The sequence below is a fragment of the Tenrec ecaudatus genome, chromosome 12 (genome assembly GCF_050624435.1).
Source record: "Tenrec ecaudatus isolate mTenEca1 chromosome 12, mTenEca1.hap1, whole genome shotgun sequence".
Lineage (NCBI taxonomy): Eukaryota > Metazoa > Chordata > Mammalia > Afrosoricida > Tenrecidae > Tenrec > Tenrec ecaudatus.
Window position 1 is genome coordinate 75,893,871 of NC_134541.1, and position 13,029 is coordinate 75,906,899.

Consider the following 13,029-nt stretch of genomic DNA (forward strand, 5'->3'; position numbering starts at 1 on the left):
GATTGTGGTAAGAGTTGTATGAGTCCCTAATAAAATGTAAAAGAAGAAAAGAGAAAAAAATGATTAGGGTAAAGACTGTACAGATGTGCTTTATACAATTGATGTATGTATATGTATGAACTGTGAAAAGAATTGTATGAGCCCCAATAAATTGTTAAAAAAAAAATTCGTCTTCACAACACTAAGGGAATTATTCATAGGTTACCAGGTCCTCGCCATAGGTATAGTACTAGTGCTTCAGGCACAAACTAATTACAAAGTCTACCTGATTGCCCACTACCTGTCTGTCATGTTTTTTCAGTGCAAGAAATGAACGTTGTTGTGTTAAAACACTTGAGCTTTGGGGATTGTGTTAGTCTGAGTAAACTAGAGAAACAAATTCATGGACACTCATATGTATATAAGAAAGGTTTATATATTAGAGCAATTGAATATTAACAAAATGTCCCAGCCTAGTTCAGATCAAGTCCAATATCTGCGCATATGTCCAATACCAGTGTATAAAGTCCTGTTCAGACTCACAAAATGATGCCGAATGCAGGTGGATCACAGGCCAGTGGCTTTGGAGTCTTGTGGATCCAGTGGCATATAAGCATCTCAGCACTGGCTTCTCTGGATCCAGAGGTCTGGTTGCATCAGGGTGGGTCCATATGGCTTCTCCAGCTCCCACGGCATAGCACCATGTGTCAAGTCAGTAGATCATCTCTCAGGGAGTGAGCAGTGAGAGAGATAAGTCTTCTGCCTCCAAGGAGGGAATACAGGAGTTCCCAGAATTCTCAGAAGAAAGCCATTCCTACACTGAGGCCTCATTGGCTATGACCCAATTGACAGACTAGAGTCTACCCCTTCACTCTTAATCCTCTCAAGTCCCAAACTGACATCAGATTATGTAACTACCACAGACCACTCCTTGTCAATTTTGACACTTTCCCATAACTCTTTAGCCATATACAATATTCAAACAAATGATAAAATCATATCTGTACCAAACAGGATAAAACCAAAATGCATATAATTCAATAATGTGCCATCTCATTTAAACAAAACATTCTATAAGTGAACAAAACAAAAAATATCATATTCCTAACAACTGCAGTTAAGTAACACCTACACCTTAATCCTATAATCCTATGAATATATTCCCCCACCTATAAAGGTTTGTAAGCCAGCCACTTCATGCCTTTGTCCACCCCATTTTGGGCATCCAATTTCTATATTGCCTACTTACATCAACCCAGAAAAATAATTTCTTTGATGTGAAGAATTTTCATTCCAGTTGAAGCCTTGTGAAATCCATATCCATAAGCAAAGTCAAATCAGGACAGGCCAGCCATAAAGTCTGCAGCAGCATGCACCAGGCTCAAAAATCTTCTCTTCATCTGGTCGGGTTCTGGTCAACTCAATGTGGGCTGCCTCACTTAGCCTCTCCAGGGTTTTCAATGGTCACCTTGCCTTTAGACCATGGTCCCATCACAAATTCTCAACAAGGTTTCATCACCTTGTATTAGATCATGAACTTCAGACCAGTCAACCTGCTCTTGTCTTCTCCTCTAGTTCCTGTAAACCAGGTCCACAGCTGCCAGTGGCCAGACTCAACCCATCTCTTTATTGCTGCATTTCTCCCACTTCCACTCAACAAGCAGATCTAGGTGGTCACCTAGAAAGCATTTCAGCCTATCCATAGGATTCCTTTAACTTTCAGTCCTAAAGGTTCCAGATTTCTACCAGCTTCTGACAAAAGCCACTAGAGTTCAAAACTTCAAAAGGCCAAAGAGTTCCTTTTTTTTTTTTCAATCTGTCAACAAACAGCCCCTAGACATGTCTCTCGGAATGCAAATGTCTGAATACTCCAGAGCACTGGGTGGGGCTTATCCTTTCAGAACCTTCTTTGCAGGCATGTCCTAAACCCATTTAAAGTTCCAATTTTAATGGCTTAAGACAAGTGAGCTTACAAGCTCTGTATTTTCATACTTCCCATAATCATTTCAATAAATCTTTATATCAATAATAGTAATCAGAAAAAATTAGTATAAACAAAGTAGAATCAGATACTAATCTTGATTCTTAAAAGTCAAGTTCAATCCTTATTTAGTTTATTTTAATCCTTATCTAAGCTATTCTATTGATGCAAAAATATGGGATTAGGCCTCTGAAAGTATCAAACCAGATCCAAGTATTCTATCAGTCATTTTGACCTTCTGTCAGCCATTTTCCATAAGCAGCATAGTTTCTGAGAAATTCAAATGGCGATTTCTATCTGAGTTCAAAATAACAGGAATACCCAAAGACTACAATCAAACAAAATAATCAAAACTCTAACTTCCCAAAATCTTTCCAGAAAACCCAGTAAACTGCATGGCAATATCTGGCTTTCAGTAAGCCAAAGAAGAAAAACTACCATGAGGGAGAGGTCAAACAAACATCTACTCTCCGGTCTGAGGGGCTGTCCCCAATCCCAACTACACAAAGGACATCCCCTCCCCCAGAAGAATTCACTTCAGAGGACAGCACAGAAGCTACAGCTCAGGGAGAGGGAAATGTCTGATCAGAGCACACAGGATCAAATGAAGGGGGAGGGAGAGAGAGAGAGTGGAGGACATCCTGGCCCACCAAGCCCTGAGGACAACATTCCAGCTCAGAGCAGCCAATGCACAGAGAGGAACATGGGGCCAACCCCACTATGAAATACAACGTACCTCACTGGCCCATGATGCTTTGAGGGACAACACTAGAGACAGAGTGTGGGAATTATGCCCAATCTGACCCCATCACAGTGGAACAAAACACTAAGGGCATGCAACATAACAGCAATGAGAGCAAAGCAATGAAGTCACCAGGGAATACAAAAAAATAGACTTTGGGCCAGGGCATGGCACCCCACCAGACTCAACTGGAAAACATTCACCAAACAGACCTTGAACTGTTTATAGGCTTTTCTATTTTTTGTCATTGGTTTTGTTGTTCTCATTGTTGCTGTGTTTTCTTTTGTTGCTTTGTTTTGCTTTGTCTTGTTTTTGTGCTTATTATTGTCTCTAAATGGCTCTAAGATAGGTGGGATAAACAACCCAGAGGAAAAAAACAGCAGCCCAATGGTTCCGGGCGGTTGGCCAGGGTGGAGGTGTGACACGGGAGAGGGGAGAGGAAGAGGAAAGGAAGTGGGCGTTAACAAACCCAGGGATAAGAGAACAAAAATGATATAAAATTGATGGCAAGGAGAGTATAGGATGGCTGGTAGGTCTTGATCAAGGGCAATATAACTGAGAGGTATTACTGAGACCCAAATGATCGCTGAACATGATAGTGAGACAAGAGGAAAGTAAACATAAATAGAGGAATGAACTAAGAGGCAAAGGGCATTTATCGAGGTCTAAATACAGGCATGTGCATATGTAAATATATTTATATGCGATAGGGAAATAGATCTAGGTACATATATTTGTAGGTTTAGTATTAAGGTAGCAGATGGGAACAGGGCCTCTACTCAAGTACTCCCTCAATGCAAGAACACTTTGTTTTAATAACCTGCCATTCCATGATGCTCACCTTCCCAACACGATCGCTAAAGACAAAGCAGGTGCATAAGCAAATATGGTGAAGAAAGCTGATGGTGCTCGGATATCAAAAGATATAGTGCCTGGGGTCTTAGAGGCTTGAGATAAACAACTGGCCATCGTGCTGAGAAGCAACAAAGCCCACATGGAGGAAGCACACCAGCCTCTGTGATCACAAGGTTTCAATAGGATCAAGTATCAGACATAAAAGACCCAGAACAAAAAATCATATTGTGAATGAGGAGGCATGTGGAGTAAAGACCCAAAGCCCATCTGTAGATAATTGGACATTCCCTTACTGAAGGGTTGCGGGGAGGAGATGAGCCAGTCAGGGTGCAGTATAGCACCGTTGAAACATACAACTTTCCTCCAGTTCTTTATTGTTTCCTCCTTCCTACTATACTATCATGACCCCAGTTCTACCTTACAGATCTGGCTAGACCAGAGCATGTACATGGGTACAAATAAGAGCTAGAAACATAGGGAATCTAGGACCTATAAACCCTCAGGACCAATATTGAGAGTAGCGATACCAGGAGGGGAAGGGGAAGGTGGGTGGGGAGAAAGAGGGAACCAATCACAATGGTCTACATATAACCCCCTCCCTGGGGGAAAGACAACAGAAAAGTTAATGAAGGAAACATTGGTCAGTGTAAGACATGAAAAAATAATAATAATTTATAAATTATCAAGGGTTCATGAGGGAGAAAGGGTTATGAGGGAGGGGCAGGGAATGAGAAGCTTATACTAAAGGTTCAAGTATGAAGAAAATGTTTTGAGAATGATGATGACAACAAATGTACAAATATGCTTGACACAATGGATGGGTTGTGATAAGAGTTGTATGAGGCCCCAATAAAATGATTTTTTAAATCCATCTACTCTCCATCTTTATGATTTGTTTCGCCAGTACCCCACTCCCAAGGTACCAAAATGTGTTAGTCTGGGCAGATTAGAGAAACTAATTCATAGACACTCCTGTGTATATAAGAAAGAGGTTTATATACTAGAGCAATTGAATATTGAGAAAACGCCCCAGCCCACTTCAGATCAAGTCCACAAGTCCAATATTAACCCATATGTCCAATGAGCAATTGAATATTGGGAAAATGCCCCAGCCCAGTCCAGATCAAGTCCATCTATAAAGTCTTTTTCAGACTCACAAAATACATGCAATGAAGCCGAATGCAGGTGGATCACAGGCTAGTGGCTTTGGAGTCTTGTGGATCCAGTGGCGTGTAAGCATCTCAGTGCTGGCAAGGGTATCTATGTGGCTTCTCTGGCTCCAGAGGTCTGGTTGCATCAGGGTAGGTCCATTTGGCTTCTCCAGCTCCCACGGCATAGCACCATGTGTCATGTCAGTAGAGCATCTCTCAGGGAGTGAGCAGTGAGAGAGATAAGTCTTCTGCCTCCAAGGAGGAAATACAGGAGTTCCCAGAATTCTCAGGAGAAGGCCATTCCCACACAGAGGCCTCATTGGCTATGACCCAATTGACAGACTAGGCTCTACCTCTTCACTCTTAATCCTCTCAAATCCCAAATTGACACCAGATTATGAACTACCACAGGGATTAATTTGTAACCGAAGTTTAACATATCATCTGCATATACCAATACACCATCATATATTTTGTTTTTCCTCTGTAGGAAATGTGTGATTAAAGCAGGTACATTTTTTAGTTTAACATTGTAATACAGCATTTAGGATAGTGCCACACATCAAAAAGACACTAACATAACACAGGCAGTACCTGAATTACTAACATCTGAGTTACAGACAACTTCTACATGGCCTAAGAAATGAAACAGGAACAGATCTGAAGATTTACAATTTGGCAGATTCAGCGTGGTTAGTACTAAGATATCAAAATGGGAAAATGAATAGAATTGAATTAAAGGAATAGAATATTAAAAATGGGGAAATTTCAGTCAAAATTCTCAACACTAACTTAGTGGGGGAATAATCAGAAAAAGAACAAAAACTAAGCTTAAGACTTATGTGGGACACAAATAATTTACTTCTGATCAAAATTCCAGAACAGGAAAAGACAAAAAAAATTTTAAACACCGAGAAAATAGTCTAAGATTTGTTGGAAGAAAATTTGAATCAAATCATGAAAGATTATAAGATATGCATTCAAGAATCTCAACAAACTCAAAGCAAGATAGACATCCCTGCCCCAAAGAAATCACTGACATTCTGAAAGGTAGCTAGATTAGGGATAAAGGAGATTGTCTCCACAGAATGCCCACACTAAACAAAAATTAGCTTTTCATGCCACTTCTTTATTTATTCAATAAAGGGGTTGGAAAAGAATCAGGCACACTAATTAGATACCTATGGAACAATCCAAAGCTGGGCATACTCAGACCAAAGTCACTAGTCACTGAAGGGAAGGGAAACCTGGGCTCACACACAATGCTAGGCACATTACATTACACAAGTGCACCTAAGCTGAGCCAATAAGGTTGGCTAATGCCCTCAATGATGCCCCAAGAGCCAGTGGGGATAAAAGGGGGTAAATAACACAGACTAAGGGCAGGGCTTTCTCTTGTTCAGGTGCGCTGTTGCAGGTTGGAGGATGAGGTTCCTCCCATGTGCGGGTGCACATGCACCTGTCTGCCCGTTGGCAGCCTGCTCACTCTCTTGGGATTTCCAGAGATAGTGTGAAATAAATAAATAAACAAACAAATAAATATAAGCCAAGAATTATATGCTGAGCAAAACTATCCCTTAAATACAGAGACAAAATTAAGATATTCCAGATAAGCAGAAACTAAGGGAATTTGTTAACAAGACTCATCTTACAAGAAATATTAATATTAGACATCAACAATAGTATACAACAACCTGATAATAAGACACATGACAACACCACCCAAAAACCAGCCCAGATAGAGAAGTAGCTAAAGTACTCTGGTTGTTTTCATGTTGCTGTGGTACTAGAATTTCAAATACTGACAGGATCACCACGGTAAATACCTTTCAGCAGATCTTCCAGACTGAGAAAAGACTAGGAAAAAGGAATAGGCAGTCAACTGCAGAGCAACGAACCATTGAAAACCCTGTCAATAGCAGTGAAATATGGTCTGAAATAGTGACAGAAGATGAGCCTCTCAGCTTGGAATTCACTCAAAATACAGCTGAGAAGAACTGCAACCTGAAGTTAGGGTAAATCTTAATGACTTGAATGGAAGAAAGCTTCTGGAACTTTCTTTGCTGAGGGAAAGACTCGAAATGAGAAAAACAGCTGAAAACATCCACTAGTAATCAGAATTTGGAATATGCAAAATATGAATCTCAGAAAATTTGAAGTAATCAAAGATAAAATGGAATGCATAAAGATCAATATTGTAGGCATTGATGGGCTGAAATAAACTGATATCAGTCATTTTGATTCAAACAGTCATTTGGTTTAATATGCAGGGAATGACAAATTCAAGAAGAATCATGTCATCATCGAAAAGGTCATTTCAATATCTATTTGATGTCCAATGTTGTCTGTATGCCCACAAGGAAACCCGGTGATGCAATTAGTACTCAAATATATACACCAACCAGTAAATCTAATGATGAAGAAACCAGAATTCTACCAACTTCTTCAGTCTGAAATTGATCAAACATGCAATCAAGATGCACTGATGATTCCTAGTAATTGGAATAAGAAAGTTGGCAACAAGAGGCAGGATCAGTAGTTGAAAAATATGCCCCTGAAACAGAAACTAAGCTGAAGATCACATGATAGAAGTTGACAATAACTACAACATCTTCAGAGCAATGTGGAACAGTAGTTGAAATGCTCAGCTGTTAACCAAGAGGCTATTGGTTTGAACTTGCCACCTGCAGGAGAAAGATTTGGCAATCTGCTTCCATAAAGCCTTACAGCCTTGGAAACCCTGTGGGGGAGTTTTACTCTAAGATTGCTGTGAGTTGGAATCCACTTGACCAGCAATGGGCATTTTGAGTCTGTAGTTCTTTTAAGGCATATTCTTCCAATCCCAATCACTTCATCCTCTCATTTTTGACCATCCCTTTTTAGTCTTACAAACACAATTTTCTCTAGCATCTTTCACCATTAAACATTTAGTTTCTTATTTGAATTAGGGGAACAGTAAAAAACTCTCCAATTAACTTGGCTTTAGGTGGAAGTCACGTGGAGCCCCTAATTTAGTCTTTTCTGAGCTCTCGGGAGCTCAGAGTATCAGAGTTTACTTGGGCTGCCTACTGGCTGTTTATCAGGGATTGGCATCCACCTTAACTAATTTTCTGTAAGGCAAGTGGCTTCCAAAAGCCTGAATGGTATATTGGTTGCATCTGGGTAGTGGGGCCTTTATCATCTAAAATAATGCCTTTTATAATGATTTCTACTTTTTGCAAGTAGAGTAGATTTAGTATTAAATGGTTTCATAAAAGAAACAGTTTGTAAATAATCAAACTCACAATAAAATTTAATATTTATTTGAATTTCTCCTGGTAATAATAGCACTCAACATTTTCTTATGAAAAACAAACCAAGCTGTGAGACTTAGTTTTAAATGTAGCCATTTTTAAGTGAAAAATTGACTTCTGTATTTAATAACAATAACTAGAATATCTTCTACTTTAAAACTACCATTCCAAAAGTAGTATTGTGCGAAATATATACTATAATTAACATGATATGTTTCATAGAATGAACACACATATCTCTCTGAATGCCAATTGGTATATGGAAGAAATAGATGTGATCTAAAAATAACACTGGAAAACCAGATGTTCTTTTGAACAGTAGCTTGAAATTTAAAAAGGAACTTCCTAGTCAATTCAGTAAACAGTCACATGTGGGACTGAAAAAAAAACATTTCACCTTCCCAAATCTCCATACCTCCAAAAAATTGAAAAACCAATCAAAACCACAAAGTATATTTGATTAAAACCATCATATGACTGCTCATTTCTGTTTGGACATGTGAAAGCCTGGTCACACAGTCAATATTAATATACTAAAGTGCATTTTTTAAAGATTTGCTTATTGAAATTGCAAGATCAAATACAAAACACTTAACACAAGATGTGCAATAACTAAGTTAACATCATTATAGTATAAAAAATTTAACTATTTTTAAGATTTTCAAGTCAGCAAAGAATAAAGATGTCAATCACAGTAGTACTTGCATTCTCCGACATTATGCACCATGTCTTTGTTATTTGACAAATCTTTTAAAGTCGATGAAAAATAATGCAGTCTGAACAATATGTCTTCTGTCATTATAATACGATTCCCCGGGTAGAGTAGTTACTCGCAGAGCAAGAACTAGATTTTTGGAAGTTTTGGTGCATTAACAACAGGATTTGCCTCCTGCAAGTATCTCCTCCCTGCACTCTTGTAATCATAGGTGCAGCTGTGAGTTTCTGCATAGCGATGCGATGCACAGAAGTTGTTTCCACATCTAAAGGACAAAAAATATATATGTGTGTGAATTGTCACAAGACTTTAAAAACCCCATTGCTTTGGGAGTTCAGAGTTTTACTTCAGGAGTCCAACAGAAGCCCTTTGGTTCTTTTGTAACTTCAGAGCTGTTATTTCTCTTCAATTCACAAAGAAGCACAAGAACCTCCCAAAAGAACATTTTAAGTATCTATGAGCTTGACAGTTTATAGTAAAAATTCATCTATGGAATGAAATAGGATATAGATTTTTAGGAAATCGTTAAGGATTTTTTTTGGGGGGATGCCTGCCTTTTCTCTTATAACCAATAAATCTGGTAGAACAGAATTTCTTACAATTTTCTTAGAAATTCAGTCTTATGAAAAAATTAAATTATGTAGAATCTACTGATAATATAAAATTCTTTAAAAAATAATTTCTAGCACAAGCTAAGCAGCTTTCATTTTACTAGAAACCAAGAAGGCCAAACTCCCTGCCATTGAGTCCATTTAGCACGACCCTGTGAGTTCCCAAGACTGTAAATCTTTATGGCAGTAGAACATCTCATCTTTCTCCTGCAGAGCTCATTTGGAACTGCTAGCCTGGCAGATGACAGCCCAAGGTTAGCCACTGCGCTAGCAAGGCTTCTGCACTTCAATAGCAGTGGTTACTTTCAATTCCTGGCCTCCACCTACAGACAGATACCATCACTGGAGCAAAGCAATCTAATGCTAATGAAAGAAAAGTTATGAGTAGAAAAAGTTAATATCTATTTCATTATTTCTTGAATGTATACACCAAATTCTAACCCAGAACAACGCAATAGGACAGTGTAGAACTGCTCCAGACTGCACATCGTCACAGAAGCAAACAGCTTCATCCTTCTCCTGCAGAGTGCCTGATGAGTTTGAAATGCTCATCACTGGGTTAGCAACTCTACTATGCCAAGGGGGTGCATGGGAAAATGAAATTGATACAGAATTCTTCACAAACTTTTTTAGGCCTCCTCATATTACTTATCTGCTGAAATAAAAGTACAATAAAATTGTTAATATTTATACTCAACTCACTGCCATTGAGTCCCTGCTGACTCATAGCCACCCCCTGTGTGTTTTCAAGACTATAACTCTTTATAGGAGTAGCAAGCCTAGTCTTTCTCCCATGGAGGTGCTGTTGACTGTGCTGATCGCAGTCCAACGTATAAGCACTACACCAATGGGGTTCTTATGTTAATATTTATATACTACATTAATTTTAAATTTAATCCTTTTTTGTCTAATTTAAAATAAATTCTTAGGAGAGTAGTTTTCCAAGCTACTAAAACAAAAACCAAGTATATCTAGAATAAGAATCTGTGCTTTCCAATTGTTTTAAATCTCCCAATTTAAAGAACAAAAAAGGGTTTGCTTGCACTTTTTGGACACTCATGGTATTTTCTACTTGTTCTTTATTATAGCTAATTAGAGTTTCAACTGAGGGCTGCTATCTGAGCACCACCTTAAGGATGATATTATGAATAACCAATTTAAAGACTGTTTTTATTATGCATAATTCCTAAACTGGGTCACAACACAGAAAACATTTCAGTTTCTTCAGTGGGCCAACCTGCCTGCATTCGTAGCTAGTAGCCAGTCCGGTTTTCTTTCCACAAAGAAAACAATGCTTTGCTGGTTTCTTCTTCGTTTGAATAGGAGCTTTCACAGGTGGAAGGTGATGATTACAATCCCCTGTTTGGAGAAAGGACACAGGTATAAATTATAAATATAAAATACTATGAAGCACATCACATTCCTGTCATAGAAGACTTCTTGCCATAAAACATTAATTTGTGCTAAGAAGGTGAGATAAAAATTATTGCTACAGCGCAATGAATGTACAAATGTGCTTTATACAATTGATGTATGTATGACTTGTGATAAGAGTTATATAAGCCCTGATTTTTAAAAAATTATGCATTGATAATTATTGGTGATTGAAATGAAAAAGTTGTAAATAAAAGATGGAACAGTATAAAAATTGCTACAAAATCATATAAAACAGAATTAAACAAAAATATCAAAATGTGAAGCTATTTCTTGACATATCCTCCATATATGACTATACACTTCTTAAAGTGGTATTTCCATCTCTCTACCCCATCCCCAAATAATTCTGCACTTCTTCCTTTACCCTATATCAAAATGGCAGGTTTGTCATCCTTGAAGGAACCAAATCATGTTCCTTTAAAAATATCCTTGACATCTTGAACAAGTGCTGACGAGCAAGGATGTCACCTTGAGGACTAAGGTGTGCAGGTGTGCTATGGTATTTCCAATTGCCTCACATGCACGAGAAAGACATTGAGTAAGAGAGACCAAAGAGAAATGGATACATTTGAATTATGGTTCTGGCAAGGGTTATTGAAAGTACCATGAATTTCCAGAGGAATGAACAAGTGTGTCTTGGAAGAAGTACAGCCAGCATGCTCCTTAGAGGTGAGGACAGCAAGATTCATCTCAAGGACTTTGGACATGTTATCAGGAGAGACTGGTTCCTGGAAAGGCTCCCCAGACTTGGTGAAGTAGAAGGGCAATGAAAAAGAAGAGGACTCTGGATGAGATTGCTACACAATGGGTGTAACAACAATAGGCTCAAACATAGCAAGGATGAAAATGGAGCAGGATGAAGCAAGGTTTCCCTCTGTTGGGCATAGGGTCACTATGAGTCAGCACCTAAAACAACAACAACCAGACTATAAACAAACAAGCACCAGGAAACAACATGTGTTGGCAAGGTTGTGGGGGAAATTGTTGATAGGATTGTAAAATGGCTAGTCTCTAGGAACAACATTTAGAAAATGTCTCAAGATATTAAACATAGAACTATCATCCAAATAAACTCAGCAACCCTATAAGATAGAGTAGAACCTTCGCAGTGGGCTTCTGAGATGGTAAATCTTAACGAGAGTAGAAAGCCTCATCTTTCTCCTATGGAGCAATTTGTGGGTTCAAACTGCTGGCCTGTGGTTAGTAATCCACTACCATGTGCTCTAGGTATACACTCAACATAATTGAAAAAGGAAATACAAAGAAATGCATGCACAACTACTCAAGAAAGGCAAATGTGTAGAGGCCAAAGTTCATTAATGGTGAGGGATATGGGGGTTGGGGTGGAAAAAAAGGAGTCTATCCTTTGGAGGTGGGGGCATTAACCTTCAGTTAAGGCTGATGGAAACATTTGAAAATGGATAGTGGTAATGGTTGTATAATGTGATGAACACGATTAATGTTGCTTAATTATACACTTAAATATTGAACTGGCCAATGTTTTGTTATATATAAACTTAAACACGGTTTACAAAAAAAATGTCTTTGAATGTGGGAAACAAAAAGAAGCATGAAGGGGCAAGATCACAGTTGGAGGACACTGTGTTAAAGTATGACAAAGAAATTCTATTAGGATAGCCCTTGCTATTCTCAAAGAACAAGCAGGTGCATTGCCATAATGGGAAAAAGAAAATATGTTTGGCAACAATCTGGTCTTTTTTTAATAACCACAATTTTCAATTTTCTTAAAACATCCTCATAATAATACCCATGAAGAGTTGGAGGAAATTATGCTAAGTGAAGTAAGCCAAGCACAAAAAGACAAGTACAACATGAATCCACTGAGGCAAGCTTAAAAATCATAGGGGAAAAGCCACTAAAGGCACATAGGGGAAAAGCCACTAAAGGCATAAATTCCCAGAGCAAGGCCCAGGTTCTCTGAAAGGGCTCAGAACAAACCCAACGATGCATATGGCAGGCAACTAAAAAGGAGGGGAAAAGAAGAAAAAGGAGGGCATGGATCGTGGGGGAACAGGGAACAAACCCACCCATGGGGCGGGTACTGTCTGCATCTCCATAGGAAAGGGTGAGAGGGACCAGACCCCCTCCACCTGGTACACCAAGCCTTGAGAGCAGCATACTGGCCCGAAGCAGCGAACTAAAAGAGATCTAGGACTGGCCCCGATCCCAGCTACATTGACCCCCCTGCCCTGAAGATTGCATTGAAGACACAGCACTGAAGACACAGCCCAGGGAGAGTGGCGG

General features: G+C 38.9%; 1 protein-coding gene across 1 annotated transcript in view; it reads right to left on the bottom strand.

Moving 5' to 3' along the window:
• Nucleotides 1-8,329: 8,329 nt before the first annotated feature.
• Nucleotides 8,330-13,029, bottom strand: part of ZFAND4 (zinc finger AN1-type containing 4) — a 107,999-nt gene continuing 103,299 nt past the window's right edge. Inside the window, exons 9-10 of the mRNA XM_075527916.1 lie at nt 10,569-10,686; nt 8,330-8,981 (exon numbers count right to left, since the gene is read on the bottom strand). Coding sequence (XP_075384031.1) covers nt 8,846-8,981; nt 10,569-10,686 — 254 coding nt within the window. The 3' untranslated portion in view covers nt 8,330-8,845. The remainder of the gene's footprint in view (nt 8,982-10,568; nt 10,687-13,029) is intronic.